Source organism: Lepisma saccharinum, chromosome 14 (genome assembly GCF_977018435.1).
Source record: "Lepisma saccharinum chromosome 14, izLepSacc3.1, whole genome shotgun sequence".
Lineage (NCBI taxonomy): Eukaryota > Metazoa > Arthropoda > Insecta > Zygentoma > Lepismatidae > Lepisma > Lepisma saccharinum.
This window is the reverse complement of record NC_139242.1, coordinates 27,294,610-27,315,477: the sequence shown is the minus strand read 5'-3', so window position 1 is coordinate 27,315,477 and position 20,868 is coordinate 27,294,610. Positions and strand designations below refer to the sequence as shown.

At 39.4% G+C, this 20,868-nt stretch overlaps 1 protein-coding gene across 1 annotated transcript in view; it reads right to left on the bottom strand.

Annotated features, from left to right (window-relative positions):
• Positions 1–327: 327 nt before the first annotated feature.
• Ect3 (Ectoderm-expressed 3) overlaps positions 328–20,868 on the bottom strand; it is a 60,324-nt gene continuing 39,783 nt past the window's right edge. The window contains exons 9-12 of the mRNA XM_083135292.1: positions 7,756–8,025; positions 3,493–3,627; positions 1,934–2,167; positions 328–652 (exon numbers count right to left, since the gene is read on the bottom strand). Of these exons, the coding sequence (XP_082991418.1) occupies positions 437–652; positions 1,934–2,167; positions 3,493–3,627; positions 7,756–8,025 (855 nt within the window). The 3' untranslated portion in view covers positions 328–436. The remainder of the gene's footprint in view (positions 653–1,933; positions 2,168–3,492; positions 3,628–7,755; positions 8,026–20,868) is intronic.

Below are 20,868 nucleotides of genomic sequence, written 5' to 3'. Positions count from 1 at the left end.
AAAATAATTAAAGATTTGAGATTGATTGATCTATCTCTGCTAGACTAGCTACTCCTCAGTGCACGTCACTGACATTATCCCAAATCGCATATATCTCCACGGACGCCGCCATCTTGCAAGATCTTTTGCAGACGAAACGAGTCAACTTTTCCTTGACTTTCTCCGGCTGCAAGATGGCTGTAAGCCGTCTGAATGGCCGGACGCTTTCACTCTTTAAGACGTGACGTCAACTTCCGCCCGCCGAACGCTAAACGAGCAAGATCTTCAAGCCGACTTGAAGTTGTCTGGCCCGCCGAACGGAGCTATGATAAGACCAAGATTTTCAGAATATCCAAATGATGTTTATTATTGCACGTAGTACAATTTACATGAACGTTTCATTGCACTTGTAGTCTCTTAATTTTACGAATCCGTTCCAGTGGTACATTATGTGTTGTTATTTACCAGTAGGGCCATCGATCTGGTGTTCCTCGACAAATGCCGCGGTGCAGTCTCCATTCTGGAAGCAAGGGGATCTTTCCAGTTCCAGGAGCACCAGCTCGTTTTCGGTCGAGTTGGCCTGCAGATAGTTGGCGGGTACGTAGAGGGTCATCTGGGGACCAGCCACTGGCCAGTAACGCCCAAGGTTATGGCCGTTGAGAAACGCCACACCCTGAAAAAACAAAATAAATGTTACTTCAGAGCTTCTAGAAATCAAATACGTACTTGTTGTTCCGTTTGGAGTAAAGTAAATGCAGTTTCTGAATTTGCCATCATTTCTGAATACTTTGCTGATTTTCCACTACAACTGCGGTATGTCGCAGCGTATGATGTTGAGGTGTTCAAGCAACAGTGTATAATAAATATTTTCTGTTTGGAAAGCGTAGGTTTTACCAAAGGGGACTTTCCTCGTAATTTGAAATGAGTGTGAAAATAGCGTTGGTGAAGGGAGACGAAACATGGCTAACCTAACGACACTCGCACCAAAAGAAAAGCGCAAGGACATAATTAATTTTGGTTGTTCCTATACCTTCTTAAAATAAGACGCGTGCAGGCTCTCTTTATGTACACTCTGCGTCATCATTGGTAGGTCATGCTTGACAATACGATTACAGCCTCACAGTCGAAAACGTGTATTGAAAAAAGTCAGGGTTTGAACGTAGTGTTCCCATATGTTATAAAGTATAATTGCATTTATTGTGGGAATATCCATGGACGTCCGGAAGAAGGTGGGGCTCTTCCCCCAACCCCGGAAAATGAAAGTCAATCAAAAAATATAAGTATATTTCACACATATCATTTCATTTCAGCCACAATGATAATTGTGGCTTCAAATTGAAGATTTTTTTTTTTTTTTGAGGAAACAACACTATAATGGGAGAAATTTGCCTCGTCTGACTCCCCCATGGAAAACATACGTTGCTTGCCCTTTGCTGGAAAAAATCCTGCGGACGTCCATGGGAATATCGTCACTGTGATACTCATATTGTGTTGCTTGCAATTACCTACCAGTGATGACGTTACATATAAGGAAAGAGTCCCTTCACACGCATTGTTCTGAGAAGGCTTTGTTACTCTCGGTTCTCGCCTATTCATAACGTCACAACTAATCATAATACTGAAAGTATTGTTGCTGTAATCGCAACGTTACAATGAAGCAGATATCAAAAACTGCCAAATTTCGCATGTACCTAGGTACTACACATTCAAATTCCAAGAAATCTCAAGGTTAAAGATCATCTCCTGCGAGAATCTGTCCTGAAGATGAGAGTGAAGCTAGCAATCGAAAGCTTGCCATCTTTTCCAGAACTCACCTTGTCATAACCCGGGAGAGCGTCATAATTTTTCACCGGGAAATATTTATTTGTCGTCCAATTTCCATGAGAAGAAAACAATTTTCACCAAATACATTCATTAGCACTAAAACCACTACTTGTAGTTTTGCTCCACTCACCTTATACCACCCATCTAGCCTGAGGAACGTGTCTTGCAGCGTGGTGGCATTCTCTGGTAGCGTGAAGCTTCCATAGTAAAACCTGGCACCAACGAAGCCGTTGTTCTCTTCCGGCGCCTGGGCGCTAGATTGTTTGGCGTAATTCTGGACCAGATTTACATCTGATAGAGGAAGTGTGTACATTGTCCAGTTAGTCTGGACTTGGTCGTTGATCCGAACATCTGGCAACAAACCCTGTCAAACAACATGAGCAATGTAAGTATTTGAAAAAAAGAAAATATATACTGACTTATGTATATGTGAAAGAAGAACTGACGTCAGTGAAATTCTTGAACACAAAACAAAGCAAGTACTGCAGAAAGAGATTATTGAAAAGGAGGATGAGAATGTAAGTACTTCACGTAACAACTTAAAAAAATGGCGTGGAAATATGGCCATAGCTATTCGAAGACGCTGCTTCCTCAAACTATCAAACTTCTTTGATGACGAGATGTAAGTTGATATGGAATCCCCACGACAGAAATAATTTGATTCGATTTTTTTATTAATCGTCGCTTTTATGCCACTGTGGGTTAATCGCGACGATGAGGATGTGTGATATTATGATGAAATTGATGAAGGGACACTCACAAAGAACATTCGTGCCCAGGCCGGGATTCGAACCCGGGATCCCTGGCGGCGCGGCACTCTATAACCTACTAATCACTCTGCAGAAAGCTCAAGAGTACGTAGTTAGGTGCAATACAGTGTTTCAAAAGTCACGCAACCCAAACTTTGAACATTTATATCATGAAAACCGTAAGAGATATTTCCACCGGGTTTTCTGCATTATAAAGCCTCATGTGATCAATACTTAACATTATCAGTTTACTCTATAAAGAAAATTACATAAATTAATAACTTGCGGAAGGCAGCGTTAAACATTTTCCAGAATGCCACTTTTCGGTGGAAAAAGTACATAAGAAAGTATCGAATTCATAATTAGACGTCTGATGACTGACACCATGTCAATCTGTCACAATATTGATCATTTGCAGCAGCATTTGATGAATTTTTGACTGGCGATTATATGGGTTAAGTGAAAAAGTGCCATTTTAGAGGCATATCACCTTAACTGGCAACACTAGCAGGTCGAAACTTTATCAGCAGACGCAAGCAGCATGCTCCTAAATATTGTACCATCCTTGATATATTACGGTAGACTTTTCGGTCATTAGCAGTTTTAGCATTAACTGTTGTAATTAGTGATATGGGGAATAAACAGAGAAGCCGACAGATGCTGCGCACTATTAAAGTTTTTAGTATTGCAGAAGTGTGTTACTACATTTTTTGTTTTAAATTATTCATATGAAGGAAAAGGAAATAGATGTAGAACAGGCGTTTAAAACTTAGTTGAAGATACTTTAATTAGGAAAACAAACAAATCATCCTAATACATCTTATCATTCACACACAGAACAACACTACTAAAACAAGCAAATCAAACACGCAAATGACAATAAATAGTCATCTTTTGCATAATTCTAGTATTGTTAGAAATTATGAAGCTATACACGTACCTTAAAGTCATTTATCATGCTTCCATAGTTAATTCGTCCCTGGTTTTCCAGAAGAATTTGCAACTTCTGACCTTGGGTTGCGAAGAAAGGTAACGTATATATTTTCCTTGTGCGGCTTAGAATCCCCACGAATTCCTGAAATAACACTAACAATAGAGAGTGGCAAACATACAATTGTCAATAGTCCACCTGCCACACTAGGGTGATGACGTTTTCATTTTTTTCTCAAAAATTATTTCCTGTAGCACAAATGGATGAACTTTTGCCTATTAATGACTAAAATGAGGTATATTCCATTGAAATATTGAAAAAGGTCACGCACAAACCATTTATGTATGCCATTTTACCATTTCATAAAATTGTATTAACAATATTTATATATAATATAATTCAGCAAACGGAGTTGTGCAATAATTTATGCACCAGAGAATTGTATGGAATATTCCAGAAAATCATAGAACGCTGTGCGCCGTCCGTCCGGACTGAGACGTCACGGTGACGTAATTACTCGGGAAGCTTCTGTACAGTACTAAAATTTTCTTCAGCTGTTTCGCAGTGTGGTATAAACTGCTATATAAGCGAGGTGTTCAAAGCAGGTAGTTGAGTTTTAATTAGATTAATTTGGTGTCAACATTATTATTTCCTTATTATAACTATTGCGCAATGCGTAATTGCGCATTATCCAGAGTATATTATAAAGAAATCCTTGTATTATTTGGTGAGCTACATTGAACTCTCTCGCTAATTATATTTGAGCATCTAATATATTATTAGTGTCTGTTTTTTTTATTATTTTCTATAATTGTTTTTTGCTTGTTTTTTAATAAAATATATGGAAACTCAATAACAGTTTCTTCAATTTGTTACGTATTTAATATTTACGTTAAGGCCTTTTCTATTTCAGTTGCTGAGTAGAAGACAACATGTCGTTCAAGAAGAGCTCTTCTAACACGGAGAAGAACAAGGAAACCTGGACAAAGAACTTAGTCCAGTTTCAAGCGCCATCATGAAGAGGCAACGTGGCAATTTATGAAGCACCCTTGAGTGAACGGAGTCGCATGCCCCTGAAAAGCCACGTCATTGGACGCTTCAAATTTCTTGAATCCACTGCCAAAGAACGGAGAGAGAGGATCGGTCTAATTGCTGTGGAGCTTAAAGCCCTATGGAGCAAAACATTGAACTTCCCGCATGTATCTGATCAAGCCATTTGTGCAAAACTAGCAAACCTTCTGAAAGACTATGAGCGATGCAGAAAGAAACAAAACTTTGATTCATTGAATTAACTGTTTGATGTGACCAAGGTGAAAGGCGAATGGATGTGCAAAGAGGATGAGAACCTCTACAAACTGCAAATTGAGAGCAAGGGCCAGGTTGGTTATTCCAGTTGCAAACGTGCTAGTGCAAAGACCATCCACCCATCCAAGCGAAAGAAAGCAATGGAAGCGACTGTGTCATCACTTACCAGCTCAGCGCCACCTGATTGTTCCGACAGTTACACGGACTCATCCGACAACAGCAAAGACAGTCCTTGGGAGGATGAGAATGAAGCATGAACGAGCACAAGGAAGCATAACCCAACAGGCATTGCAAGACGCCTTGTTACAAGCTCAAAGCTGTCGTCCCACGGAGCAGCAAAGTGTGCCGCCAGCTTTCTGGTGAGGGCATTGAAATCCCAACCCCAACTCCATGTCAGTCATCAATCCACAAGGGTATCTACACGAGAGCTGCTCAGATGAAGAAGCACTTGGTGAGCACGCTTCATCTGGAGAAGTGGAGCATACACTTTGACGGCAAAACCATTGATGGCTTTGAATATCAGGCCGTGGTCCTCAAGAATGAAGCAAAAGAAATTAAGTTGTCTGTACTCAAATTGAAAGATGGGAAAGCTCAAACAATCGCAGAAGGACTCCAGGATGTGTTAGAGGAGTTCAACATGTGGGGATCAATTGTGATGATTGTTGCCGACACAACAAGCGTGAATACCGGCAAGAAGACAGGCGTTGTTGTTCGGCTGCAGCAAATGTTCGAAGAGAAAGGTCATCCCAAACCCAAATTCATCAGTTGCCAGCACCATGTGCTGGATCGCGTTCTTCGCGTTGTCATGGACGATGAGCTCCATGGTTCGACTAAATCACCAAACATCGAGTACTTCTTTGTGCAGGATTTGATGAGCAATTATGATAAATTGAAAGCCGCCTTCAGTAACGGTAAAACTGAGATTAAGGAAACAGGCGGCTGGAGAGACTACATGAAGTTTCTATACCACCTCACTCGTGTCTTCCGTCACTTCACTGACAGGAATGAGATCCCCTTCGTAAAGTTTCAACAGATCCCAAACATCAGCAAACATCAGCAATGCACGATGCCATTCTAGCCCTTCTTGCGTTTATTCTGATGCCTGAAACCCGGAACAGGCCGCGTAAAATTTGTTCATTCATTTCCTATTCATGGGCTGACCATTGGTTCAGCAGTCAATTGTTCCGCGCTGAAGATTTTGATGAACTGTCTGCAGTTCTGAATGACTACCCAACAGGTCTGAAATGCTTGAAAATCCACTGGAAAACAGATGAATCTCCAATCAACATTGCCCGAAGCAACCAGTGCTGTGAGCGTGCGATCAAAGTTATGCAAGACTTGCACGGCTCCTGCCGCAACAATGACAACCTCCCACTGAGATTCATCCTGTTCAATGACATTATCGTGAATAATCGACTTCCTTGTGTGTTTGATGACCCCATATAATGTTGTATATATGTGACTCTAAAGCTTGTGTTCAATTTTATATCTGCTTACAGTGACTCCAAAAATGGGCAAAAAAAACTGATAAATAAATTTTTTTAAATCATTTTGTGCGTGAGATTTTTTTTTTTATCTAATCACCTTGAAAGTAAGATTTTATCTAATCTTTAATGGAAGCTCATCAAATTTATGATACAGGGAAATGAGGTTGTAAAAAAGTCATCACCCTACTGCCCCACACATGGAGCGAGCGTGTTCGTAATTGTTTCATCACTCCTTTTTCATCCACTTTTACATGCAGCGTTTCTCTTATCCCAGGATGGTATTGTACTTGGGATGCTAGTGGCGAAGGACAGTTTAGGTACAAATAGTTTTATGGGCCATTGTATACATGTAATAAAAAGTCAACAATCCAGATAGTGCTACGTTATTGAAATGACAATATATCCGCTGATATTATGAACTTATCAGATGATATTACAATATGTCAATGGTAAAGGCTGGGAAGCAGACAGCACTTATCTAGAAATATATTAGGGAGGACACCTTGCACACTAAACAAGGGTCTGGCACAGTGGCGTGCCCAAGGGGGGAGGCGGTCGGTGGAGGTCATAACTCCCTTCCCTTTGGCCCAGTATTTCTATAAAAATAGAACTTCAAAGACAGGAAAAAACTGCATCATTAGGGTTGACTACCAAAAAAAAAGTGTTCGTAACCCGCTTCTTTTGAAAATCCTGGGCACGCCACTGGTTATATTATAATAATAACAATAATTACTATTACATGACAAATCTATTCCACGAAGGAAAATACTGTAAAAGCAAATAGAGAAATGCAAGATTTATAGGACAACAAAAAAGTTATTTCTAACTTATGTAAAATGAAATGCTTTGTATTATTATTATACATTCATTTTCGTACACACTGTCCTTACAAAAGTAATTCATCCCAATCGAATCATGTCTTCGAATAGTTCGGCGCAGAGGCGACGATTGGGTGGGGGCAAGGAATGTTTACTTTCTCTTGGTAGACAAGGCTTAGCATTAAGATGCTATATGTGAGGGTTAAAGTGGCAAAAGGTTGGGCAACTAACTCCTTGCCCCACTAATCGCCGCCACTGGTTCGGTGGAAATATATAAACTTCAATAAACGGTATGCTCAAATAATTTTTGTACTGAAGAACCCATTTCAATTTTATTGAGCAAGAAAAGCTTTTTAAATTTTAATTCTTGTCAACTGTTTTGGGAAGAGGGGGGTGGACCCCACCTAGGAATACGGTTTTGCTGGGAAGGGATTTCTCAGGAGACCTCCCCAACGAGACTAAGTATTGGGAATTTTATTTTTTTAGGGTTGTACAGTACAATAATGGGCAAATTGTCGATCGCTATTTTTCTGCTTTCTCTGTTGTTTTAAAGAATGGAATTATGTTGATTCGAAGGAAATGTTGTGCTCAGCTTGTTGTCGTTTTTATTGCCTATAAACCCACATCTTATTTCTTTTTGTTACTATTGGACGCACACTCACCTGATCAACATAAACGTATCCTCTGTCTCTGATGTCACTTATATTGAGGAGCGCCGGGTCTGTCAGCTGCCTAGATATGGTTGTTTCGTAGAGGACAAAGCCATAGGACTGTTGCAGCTGCTCAAACGTTTGCGCTAGTTCAGATGTTACAGGCTCACCGGCCAGATGGGTCAGTGAGTCGAAAACTGATCCTGCAGGCTTCAACTGCACTGTGCCGTAACTCGCCTTCGGCTGCACCTCTGGCGTTTCCACATCTACTAGTGGGAGATACTGCAAAAAAAATCATAAATATTTATTTATCCCATAAAGCACAATAAGGCTTGAATCAAACCAATTATACTGATCGCAGGTTCATCTGGCGGCTGACCCACTTAGCTATAGAGCGACCACAAGGAAAAAAACTTTGGACGAAAAGTCCTCGCGCAGCTTTCCCTTCTTCCGTTCAGCTCGGGCCATAAGGAAGCATGGTTCACTCTACCCCTCCCCTGGTCGCGGGAGTACGGTGCACAAGAGTCGCGGGTCTGCGCAGGTTGTTTTGCTTGTGGTTCCACTATAAATCTGTTCAACAGTCGTATTCTGAGGGGGGGGGGGGGTGTACAGTGGTGGAAAAAAGTTCTTCCCCATAAGACTTTAATGGCAGTAAATAATGCCGGAAGGGTAGGCAACACACATTGCACCATTAGGTGATCGGGTGATTCTGTCTGTCTCAAGAGCAACTCGTCTTTCGTGCAAAAGCCAACAGGCACAGGAAATGTAGGAAAGTCACGTGACTTGTCAGGTGGAATGTTGTTCGTCAGAAAATCGCCTTTTCTCAAGCCAGGTCGCAGAACCGACAAGAGCTACACGTTATATCTCTGAAAATGATTCGCCTAAAAACGTTGAACGAAACGCTAAAACAATTCTTGCCTTAATTACTGTATGTGCCGCAGTAGCACAGTGGTTAGGGCGTTTTATTACCATGCGAGAGATCTGGGTTCGATCCCCGACGGGGGATAATCGGGATTTTGTCCACCTGTTCAAGCTGCTTTGGTGCCCACCCAGCGTCGTATAAAGTGGGTACCTGGAGGAAACTCTGGGGAAGGGGGGGGGGTGTAAGGCGGCCAGGGGCGTGGTGCTGATCACATCATTCCCACCTTCGGCCTAACGAAGAAAGCGTGGGGCCCTAACTCTACTAACTCCACACCCCCTATACACCTTCAAGGCTTGGTGCAAAGCTAGGACTTTGCTTTTTAATTTACTATACATCCCAATTTTGTCGTAACAAAACTTCCCAATCTCTACGTGGGCTTTCTTCCAAGTTCCGTAGGGATGTGAATAGGCTCCAATATTTCTTGAGACAATTCATACATGTTATATTTCCTTATAAGAACAACAGCCGATATATTTTGTGTGCGTGTGTGTAGGGGAAGGGGGTATAATCCAAACATGTGAAGTGATCCTTTTCCCACTACCCACTCCATTCTCAGAAATAAATCGCAATTCCACACACTGAAAATGAAGCACTTTCTACGTCTTAGCATGCAAATATCTACATAGTAGCAAAGTAATGTGTGGAAAGAGAAAAATTAACGATTTGTAACGGCACTCTGGAAATTTTTTAGTTTATTTTTTTTTTAATTTGAACTGACATTCATAACATTCATTAACAATCCCAATATTGACAAAAGAATGTCTTAGTCGTTCTGCTACTTTCAATTCTTCATTATCGTAGTCACCGTAATTCTCTCTCTCTCTCTCTCTCTCTCTCTCTCTCTCTCTCTCTCTCTCTCTCATCCTTCCCGATGGCGCTGTAGTAGAGGAGTCGCCTTGTAATCAAGGAGTCCCCGGTTCGATACCCGGTGGAGACACAGTGGTTAGGATCCCAATTTAAACTATAGACGCAGTCTCGATTAGCCTTTGTGTGCATAAAGTGGACTTAAAATACCAAATGAAAATAAAAATTAAAATCACCGTAACTCTCTACAAAGCCAGAGGATCCATTTTTGAAACCTGTTGAGGTTTAGATGTAGCATTGCATTTGTATCATTACTAGGGACACTGAAATTTCGCGAACGCTTTAAACGCGAAATTATTTTCAAGTTTGTATAATTTTGTTTCGAGAGAAGTGGATAGGAGTTATGACCATGTTCGGCTCCAATTTATTCACGAAGTTCTGCGAAATACAAATCAAAATGCGAAATGAAACGAAAAGTGTCGAAGTTCACGAAATAACACCGAAATTCAGTTGTCAAAACAAAAAAAAACACATTAATTTATCTTCTTTCATAACATTGGACTGTTATTTTGCTCGTGAAAGTTCAACATTTCATTACAGGTGACAATGACTGCGTAAAGTAGTTTTACATCATCAGAAGCACAATGCCGCACAGTGCAAACGGTGTCAGTGATAAGTATTTAGCCGCTTTCTTCTCCGTTCGTTCATTTCTCCATTCCTGCAACTCAGGCTATCTCGCTCCAACGTAATGCGTAAATACGTTGATGTCATGCAGAAAATATGGAAATTAGTTTTCTGCTGTTAATGTTATGTTTTTGTAGCTAAAACGCAAATGTTTTAGTAGGACTATTTTTTTCAGCCAAAGTTTGCGGTCCAAAAAGTTCCAATCAGAGGCCTACAGAAGATCGTGTGTAGTCTGTGTCTCCATTACGTGCCACACAAAAATACGAGTTTCAAGGATTTTCGTGTCCGTGCTTCTTGGGGGCTTGCTCATAGTTTCTTTGGCGAATTACAATGCCCAAAGTTATTTCAGTATTTGAACGTGCTCGAGAGTTCAAGGCAACAAGGCTTGTACAAAATTAAATGACTGGCTCCGCGAAGATCCAGTAAAGAATTTTTTTTTTGAAAATGTTAGTTTTATTCAGTATTCAAGAAATATTGTCAATGAAGACTTGTACGACCAGGGCCGTAGCCAGGAATTCTTTGCAGGGGGGGCGAAGTCAATCCTAGAGGGGGCAATTTTTTAATATACGGTGTCCCACTGGCACATATAGCAGGATACATAGAGGCAGTTGCCCCCTCCCCCAAAAGAGATAAGTAACAGAAAAGGGATGATATCTTGAAACTCCAACGAACAAAAAAAAAACATCAACAAAAAAGCAACATCAAATAGCAACATTTCGATAATGACCTTTCCAGATTGCCAAAGAATATAAAGTTTAACATAAATAGGCTAATAGGGACTGTATCTACTTGATATTTACAGGTCGATAATCTTAGAGGTGACGAAGGAAAGCGTGGGAGGGAGATCGGCAGTCGGTAGGTATGTCTAGGCCCTTCATGGGCTGTTGCGCGACGGATTTTTTATTTTATTTGAATATTAATATATAACCCACAGCGCGACAGCCCTTTAATAGACAATTAATTTGTACCAACAGCTTTGGACATCTCTGCAGAACTGATTAAGGGAGCCTTTTATAAATCATGCTTCATAATGATTCCGTCTAGTTTCCAGTATGCAAGATATTTACGCACAAAGGAATCTAACGAGAATCCAACAACACCATTGTGTTGTGTTATGGAAGAAAAATCTAATTAATTAAATAATAATGGTTACATATTATCTACACTTTGATGAATTGTGTAAAAAATTGTAATACATTTTTTTGTACTTGCTAAAACATTAAAACATGGGTCCCTTAGACTCTATTTCCTTCAAAGGGGAGACTCTTGAATCACTACAGACAATGTTTGCCTACTGGTTATCTACTGGTTATGTTAACCATTTTGCAAAATATTGTGTGAATTATAGGTGAAATACATGTGTTTGACACCTGAAAAACAAATAGGAATCCCTTGATTGATCAACGACTTCTTGGATTAAGTGTCATCATTAATATTTCATATTAAGTTTCATAGAAAGAAATTGTTTTAATAGGGCGCAAATAATTTTACGGGGCGCCATGGCATTCTCTTTAACATTTTTCTTTCATATAGATTGTTTGGCTCCCATGGCCGACTCCCGCCGCCTCATAACTATGGCTCTGAACTTGGACTATAAGAACAGCAGATATTGCGAGCGGAGCGAGCAAGAAAATTTTACAAAATGTACTTTTACTTGTATAAAATTTGCAATCGAGGAGGGGGGCAATTGCCCATCTGTGCCCCTTTCAAATGCCCTTGGTCGTCTGGAAGAAAAATGCAAGGAACACGTGAAAACTAATTCCATCATGAGTATCCCATTGTCCTGTCTTGTTTTTTTTACTTCAATGTTTGCTTCCCCTATAATGGACTTCCATCCAAGTTCGGGTGGGGGGAGGACAATGCCCCCAGCCCCATGTGGTTGCGGCACTGTTTATGAGTGTCTTTTCATCAATTTCACATCATCACTCATTGCTGCGATTAGCTAGAAGTGGCAGAAAAGCAACGCTAAGTAGTAACAAAAATCAAATATCCATTCCCTCTCTCTAACACATGAATCATTATTACCAAAAGGTAGACGTGGGAAACAGAAATTTAAGCAGTTCCAAGTAACACATCCAAGAAAAATATCCGACCAAATTAGGCACCTACCGTACTCAAAATGTCACAACTGTTCTAGATACTGAAAATTGCGAAATCATTTCCCGAAGTCTGAATCTGGAAGGGAATCCCCCCCACCCAATCCTGATACGACATTATACGGAATCCCATACACCCTAATAAATCACAAAATCAATAAGTGTCTTTGTTATGATGCTAGAGTAACATATGATATAATTGTAAAGATTAGAGAGAATTCCAGGTAGGAATGTGTTCCGTATTTTTCACAGGGGGGGCAAAGCAGGCTCTCAGGGGGGGCAGTTGCCCCCTCTGCCCCCCTCTAGCTACGGGCCTGTGTACGACATTTGCAAGAATGTGCCTATTCTAAAAACATGTTCACAATTAAATTTTTTGAGAGGGTACAAAGCTTTTCAGGATATGGTAAAGAGGGATGTGAAGGAGTCAGGTGTAACTTTGAATTTAATTAATATGCTGCTAGCACTTAAAGAAGGTAGGTGCAGACTACTTAACTTTGAATTTTATTTTCCGCTTTTCCAACGAAATGATCTTTTTTCACCGCTTTTATATACCGAAATTGTAACTTTTTAAATGCGAAATTCATTAATATTATTTACCATAAATCATTGTCTCTAATCATTACCCAACATCTTCATCGTCGCGATTATCGCAAGAGGTAAAAATGCGACACAAAATAACCCAAACAGAAGCTGGGAATCAATCTGAATATTGGTTACATTGGATACGTGGTAGAATTGTTTTAAATATCACATCCTGTGATATAATAGGGTTTTTGATAAGAGACCATTTGTATAATACATACCATTGTGGCGAACAATAAGTAGTTTCACGTTCACTACGCTCTTCGGTTGTTTAGAAATCGTAAGGAAGAAGTTCAGTGTAGATCACAAAAGAGATTTACATATTGTTATGATATCTTTTAAACACCACGAAATCTAATTCCAATAGAATACGATACTACTCCTTACGTTCCTGTAAATGTTCACCATTAGTCTGGCGAAAAAAGGTAACGAAGATTTCCGTGTTTCCTTGAGGAAAGATAAGGCGCCTGCTTGTAGCAAGCAAGCAAGCACTAACTACTTCGATCAGTGACCTTCACTGCCAGAGTGACTCACAGCAGGCCTGCGCTCGTTCCAGTGTGCGTATAAAACAGGTATTTAATTTCGTTCCTTACAATCCACAGTTATATCAAGCTAACATTCTAATATTTTCGTAAAATATGTAGTAAACAAGTTTTATACATTATGGTCTTCCAGAGTGTTGTTGCCTGCTATTTACACGCGGGAGATGGGAGTGTTGTAAACATTTCTGAACCCAAAGGTCGAGCACGAAGGAAAAGTCGTGTAAGCATTGGAGGTAATAACAAGGTAATAGAAGTTGAAGGAAATGTTGGAATAAATTATATCAGAAATTGAGTAAAAACAGTTTGCATCACACATAGGGCTATCAGATCACTCTTCAGCGGAAAGTAGGACAAATTGTCTCAAAATGTTGGACACGATCGTATTTGCAGTAACTATAATAGGTTACTAGGACATCTTAGCATATAACGAGAATATGACACATCTTCAGCTGAAAAATTAATGTTGAAGTGAAGGGTTGAGTTCAAAATTCCTCAACTGCTAACTAATAGCACGGCTGTATGTGATTTCAACTTGTGTATGTAAGACAGAACGTTTTTCGTCGACATGGGGCCAGGAAGTGAAAACAATCCATGAATTCGGGAAGGAGAAAATTCACAATTTCGTAAATAAAGTCTGGAAGTTCTTGTTTATTAATATGTAAAAAACTACTATACACTGGGAAAAAACAGAATTGTGTGCCTTATTTCTCCAACAAGGAGAATAATTACTTGTTACTTCGAACAAATTACCGACAGTTATATCGATAAAACTTCACAAAGTAAGCACTTTTATACATATATCCGGACTTTTCCGGATCTAGAAAATCGTGAAGTAATTTGTGAGCTGGGATTGTAATTGCTTTTCCGAATATCCAGTAGCAACCATGCACACTCTTTGATTTAAGCATACTTCTCCAAGGAACCACGTTATCTCAGACTCCCCTCAGATTTTCTGTTTCTCCATCTAATTTGACGTTACGTGATGCCCAAAATACGTATAAGATTTCTTTCAAATTCCTTCCGGAGGCCAGACATAACTATGAAATGTAGGACACGTCCGGAAATAAGAATGATTCTTATAAGTCTTTTTATTTTCTTATTTAGCGTCGTTTTTCTTTCACCTCTTGCTAATCGCGACAACGAGGATGAGTGATATGATGAAATTGATGAAGGGGCACTCACAAAGAACACCCATACGCAGGACGGGATTCGAACCCAGGACATCAGACATCGTAGCGCACTGTGCTAACCACTCTGTCACGGACGAAATTCTTATAGCCCTAATCGTTCCACAAGCATTTGTCCTATCTTTAACTATACACGAAACATAAAGAACAATCTAAATAAACAGGTGCCAGTTCACACTCTAACCGTAAAAAACATATGCATGTGAAAATGCAAAATAATATTTATTTTTAGGTAGTTGTGATTTATTATTGTATGTTAAAGAAATATATTAGTGATAAAATGACGGAAGTAGAGGAACATCTCCAATGAAACACTCATGCCTTATGGATATTTGTATTTCTTGCCAAACAAGGTTCCGAGTTCGAGTTCCGACCAAAATGGGTTCATTGTGTATGTTCATTCATGTCTTTAATGTAATCATAAATCGTCGTCATGAATAATTTAACTTAAGAGGAAGAAAACTGAGGTAATTACTAATAAAAACAATAACAAAACAAATTTGATCTTAAAGCCCTGGCTTTGAGCTACATATTCCATCACGAGGATCATAGGCGTGCGCCCAGGGGGCCGGGGGTGGGCAGATGCCCCCCTAATCATGGACGTCTGCAGATTTTTTCCACGAAGAGACAAGGTATTTTTCCATGGAGCATATTACCCCGATAATAGTGTTGCATTATCGCATTCCTGCATCCTCAATATAATAATTAATGTAAATTATTATGACTGAAATCAAATTATACATGGGAAAACGTACTTTTTGGTTGACATTCGTTTTCTAAGGGGAAGATGTGGCAATCCTTGCCCCCCTTCCAGACATCTATGCCCCTATATTATTATATTTTCACCTAGAAATTTAGGATAGATGAATCCTATCGCCGTTATTAAACTATATTATACTATTAAAGAAAATTAAGTATTTTCAAGCCGATGAAAGTTCAAAGCAACTACGGGGGAAGGGGTGCAGTGGCGAAACCACCCCCCACCCCCACAACCTTGAACGGAAATCAATTTTAGGGGGGAAAACATGGAAGTAAAGGAAAGGAAGAGTAGCAGAATGTAAGAGTAGCAGGACAAAAGGATACTCAAGATGGATTTTGTTTTCACGTCTTTCTTGCATTATTTCTTCCAGACTGCCAAGAGCACTTGCGCTGGGGGGGGGGGGGAGGGACAGAGCTGCAATTGGCCCCTTGATTTCAAATTTTATACAAATATAAATACCTTTTGTAAAATGTTCTTGCACGCTTCGCTCGCAATGTCTGCTTTTCTTGCAGTCTAGTCAAGTTAAGAGCCGTAGCTAGGGATCGACGGGAGTAACCCTGGACGCCAAACGATCTAAATAAAAAAAAATTGTAAAAGAGAATAATATGGCGCTCCATGAATTTTTTTCCCCATATTAAATCGACATTGTTTTCATTTTGCAAAAAAATGGATCTGAAAATTTATTGGTCGCTTCGCTCGCAATTTGTTTTCTGTAATGCATTTTAAATTACCGAGGAGAGAAGTACTGCTTCTAAAAGGTTTTCTCTTAAGTGCATGAACAAGTGTTTGGAGGAAAAGGAACGCGCAGATTTGAGAGACAATGTATATGATTTTTACTGTTGGTATATATGTATATATATATGTGTGTGTGTTGTATATATATATGTATGTATGTATTTAATATTTATATGTGTGTGTGGGGCGGGGGGAGGGGTGTATATATAAACACACCCATCAATGCAATAAAATTTAAACAAGTGAGATGAAATTACGTTATTCTTTTCCGGCCTGAAATATCATCAAGGCTATCCCCCCCTAATCAGAGGGTCTGAGCACGCCTATGACGGGGACTGACACTTTACGTAGGTGTAGACACGCTTCGTACAATTTGATGATATCGCGATTACGTAATGGATGTGCAGCCACTTAACTGAAGCCCCCAAAATTCACATTTTATTACACTTTGTGGATTGTGCATTAATCAACATCAGGTTAATCGCGGCAGGCAAAGTGGAGGGAAAATGACAATGAAGCACAACGAGGGGGCCCTTGGTTCCCGATTAATGAAACTTTGTCTACATGCAACTGAGTCTCTGCGTGAAATCGCTGAAAATGTAATTTATTAATTTCTTAATTTTGCTTATTTTATATTGCTTTTCTAGCACTTGGCGTCAACAAAGGCGATGAGGATGGTTAATGAAGTTATGAAATGGATGATAGGACATGATGATCCAAGTCTTACACAAAATTCTAAGTTGGGAATATCGATTCGTCTTATCATTTGTCAAGTAGTTGTTTTTAACTCCAATCTTTTTCAAGGACTTCTGGGTTGACAGCATGTGTGTTGCGCGATGATGATTCGACAAAAACCACCATTTCAGTTAACTTTCTTGAAAATGTTCAGTCATGGAAAATAGTTCTTGGGCCACGAGACCTACGATATCGTAACATCTTAAAGCCTGTTGTCTATGCAACCCAAATAACAAAATTGTCGCTTGGGTTTGCCTGGCGGACCTGGATTCTCGGGAATGATTTAGTATTGACAGCAGCGTGAGTCATACCCCCAGGCCCAGCCATAACAAACGACAGCTGGGTGCCGTGAGACCACCAGAAAAGTTTCAGGAATTGGTTTCTTAACAACAGCTATTCGTAAGAAAATGTTCTCTTTACTGATATTAGAGTCATTGTCAAGAACGTTCACTGAAATGGTGGTTTTCGTCGAATCATCATCGCGCAACACACATGCTGTCAACCCAGAAGTCCTTGAAAAAGATTGGAGTTAAAAACAACTACTTGACAAATGATAAGACGAATCGATATTCATTAGTCCCAACTTAGAATTTTGTGTAAGACATGGATCATCATCTCCTATCATCCATTTCATAACTTCATTAATCATCCTCATCGCCTTTGTTGACGCCAAGTGCTAGAAAAGCAATATAAAATAAGCAAAATTAAGAAATTAATAAATGACATTTTCAGCGATTTCACGCAGCGACTCAGTTGCATGTAGACAAAGTTTCATTAATCGGGAACCAAGGGCCCCCTCGTTGTGCTTCATTGTCATTTTCCCTCCACTTTGCCTGCCGCGATTAACCTGATGTTGATTAATGCACAATCCACAAAGTGCACCAAAGCGGCGCATATTATGAATAGGTAAACTATGTGATATTATGCTAATTTACAATTTAATAATAAAATGTGAATTTTGGGGGCTTCAGTTAAGTGGCCGCACATCCATTACGTAATCGCGATATCATCAAATTGTACGAAGCGTGTCTACACCTACGTAAAGTGTCAGTCCCCGTCATAGGCGTGCGCAGACCCTCTGATTAGAGGGGGATAGCCTTGATAATATTTCAGGCCGGAAAAGAATAACGTAATTTCATCTCACTTGTTTAAATTTTATTGCATTGATGGGTGTGTTTATATATACACCCCTCCCCCCGCCCCACACACACATATAAATACATACATACATATATATATACAACACACACACACACACACACACCCATATATATATATATATATATATATATATATATATATATATATATATATACATATATACCAACAGTAAAAATCATATAAATCGTCTCTCAAATCTGCGCTTTCCTTTTCCTCCAAACAATTGTTCATGCACTTAAGAGAAAACCTTTTAGAAGCAGTACTTCTCTCCTCGGTAATATAAAATGCATTACAGAAAACAAATTGCGAGCAAAGCGACCAATAAATTTTCAGATCCAAATTTTTGCAAAATGAAAACAATGTCGATTGAATATGGGAAAAAAATTCATGGAGCGCCATATTATTCTCTTTTACATTTTTTTTTTATTTAGATCGTTTGGCGTCCAGGGTTAACTCCCGCCGACTCCTAGCTACGGTTCTGAACTTGACTAGACTGCAAGAAAAGCAGACATTGCGAGCGAAGCGAGCAAGAACATTTTACAAAAGGTATTTATATTTGTATAAAATTTGAAATCAAGGGGGCAATTGCAGCTCTGTCCCTCCCCCCCCCCCGCAGGTGCTCTTGGCAGTCAGGAAGAAATAATGCAAGAAAGACGTGAAAACAAAATCCATCTTGAGTATCCTTTTGTACTGCTACTCTTAGATTCTGCTACTCTTGCTTTCCTTTACTTCCATGTTTGCCCCCTAAAATTGATTTCCGTTCAAGGTTGTGGTGGGCTGTGGTTTCGCCACTACACCCCCTTCCCCCGTAGTTGCCTTTAGTGTTGCCCACGAGACGAGACTTTGGCCTGTCTTGTGTTGTGGAAATGCTGTGAAATGCTGTCTCGTCTCGAAAATATTAGTTTGTCTCGGGACACATGATCAATCTCGTCTCGTCTCGAATTTTTAAAAGCCTGTCCCGTCTCGTCCCGTGGACAACACTAGTTGCCTTGAACTTTCATCGGCTTGAAAATACTTAATTTTCTTTAAGAGTATAATATAGTTTAATAACGGCGATAGGATTCATCTATCCTAAATTTCTAGGTGAAAATATAATAATATAGGGGCATAGATGTCTGAAAGGGAGGCAAGGATTGCCACATCTTCCCCTTAGAAAACGAATGTCAACCAAAAAAGTACGTTTTCACATGTATAATTTGATTTCAGTCATAATAATTTACATTAATTATTATAATGAGGATGCAGGAATGCGATAATGCAACACTATTATCGGGGTAATATGCCCCATGGAAAAATACCTTGCTTTTCTCTTCGTGGAAAAAATCTGCAGACGTCCATGATTAGGGGTGCATTTGCCCTCCCCCTGGCCCCATGGGCGCACGCCTATGATCTCCGTGATGGAATATGTAGCGCAAAGCCAGGGCTTTAAGCTCAAATTTGTTTTGTTCTTGTTTTTATTAGTAATTACCTCAGTTTTCTTCCTCTGAAGTTAAATTATTCATGACGACGATTTATGATTACATTAAAGACATGACTGAACATACACAATGAATCCATTTTGGTCGGAATTCGAACTCGGAACCTTGTTCGGCAAGAAATAAAAATATCCATAAGGCATGAGTGTTTCATTGGAGATGTTCCTCTACTTCCGTCATTTTATCACTAATATATTTGTTTAATATACAATAATAAGTCACAACTACCTAAAAATAAATATTATTTTGCATTTTCACATGCATATGTTTTTTTACGGTTAGAGTGTGAACTGGCACCTGTTTGTTCGATTGTTCTTTGTTTCGTGTGTAGTTAAAGATAGGAAAAATGCTTGTGGAACGATTAGGGCTATAAGAATTCCGTCCGTGACGGAGTGGTTAGCACAGTGCGCTACGATGTCTGATGTCCTGGGTTCGAATCCCGTCGTGCGTATGGGTGTTCTTTGTGAGTGCCCCTTCATCAATTTCATCATATCACTCATCCTCGTCGTCGCGATTAGCAAGAGGTGAAATAAAAACGACGCTAAATAAGAAAATAAAAAGACTTATAAGAATCAATCTTATTTCCGGACGTGTCCTACATTTTATAGTTTTGTCTGGCCTCCGGAAGGAAGTTGAAAAAAAATTCAAATGTCTTATACGTATTTTGAGCATCACGTAACTTCAAATTAGATGGAGAAACAGAAAAACTGAGGGAAGTCTAAGATAATGTGGTTCCTTTGAGAAGTATGCTTAAATCAAAGAGTGTGCGTGGTTGCTACTGGATGTTCGGAAAAACAATTACAATCCCAGCTCAGAAATTACTTCACGATTTTCTAGATCCGAAAAAGTAAGGGTATATGTATAAAAATGCTTACTTTGTGAAGTTTTATCGATATAAGTGTAGGTAATTTGTTCTAAGTAACAAGTAATTTTTCTCGTTATTGAAGAAATAAGGCACACAATTCTGTTTTTTCCCAGTGTATAGTAGTTTTTTTACATATTAATAAACAAGAACTTCCAGACTTTGTTTACGAAATTGTGAATTTTATCCTTCCCGAATTCATGGATTGTTTTCTCTTCCTGGCCCCACTCGACGAAAAACGTTCTGTCTTACATACACAAGTTGAAATCACATACAGCCGTGCTATTAATTAGCAGTTGAGGAATTTTGAACTCAACTGTTCACTTCAACATTAATTTTTCAGCTGAAGATGTGTCATATTCTCGTTATATGCTAAGATGTCCTAGTAACCTATTATATTTACTGCAAATACGATCGTGTTCAACATTTTGAGACAATTTGTCCTACTTTCCGCTGACGAGTGATCTGATAGCCCTATGTGTGATGAGAACTGTTTTTACTCAATTTCTGATATAATTTATTCCAGCATTTCCTTCAACTTCTATTACCTTGTTATTACCTCCAATGCTTACACAACTTT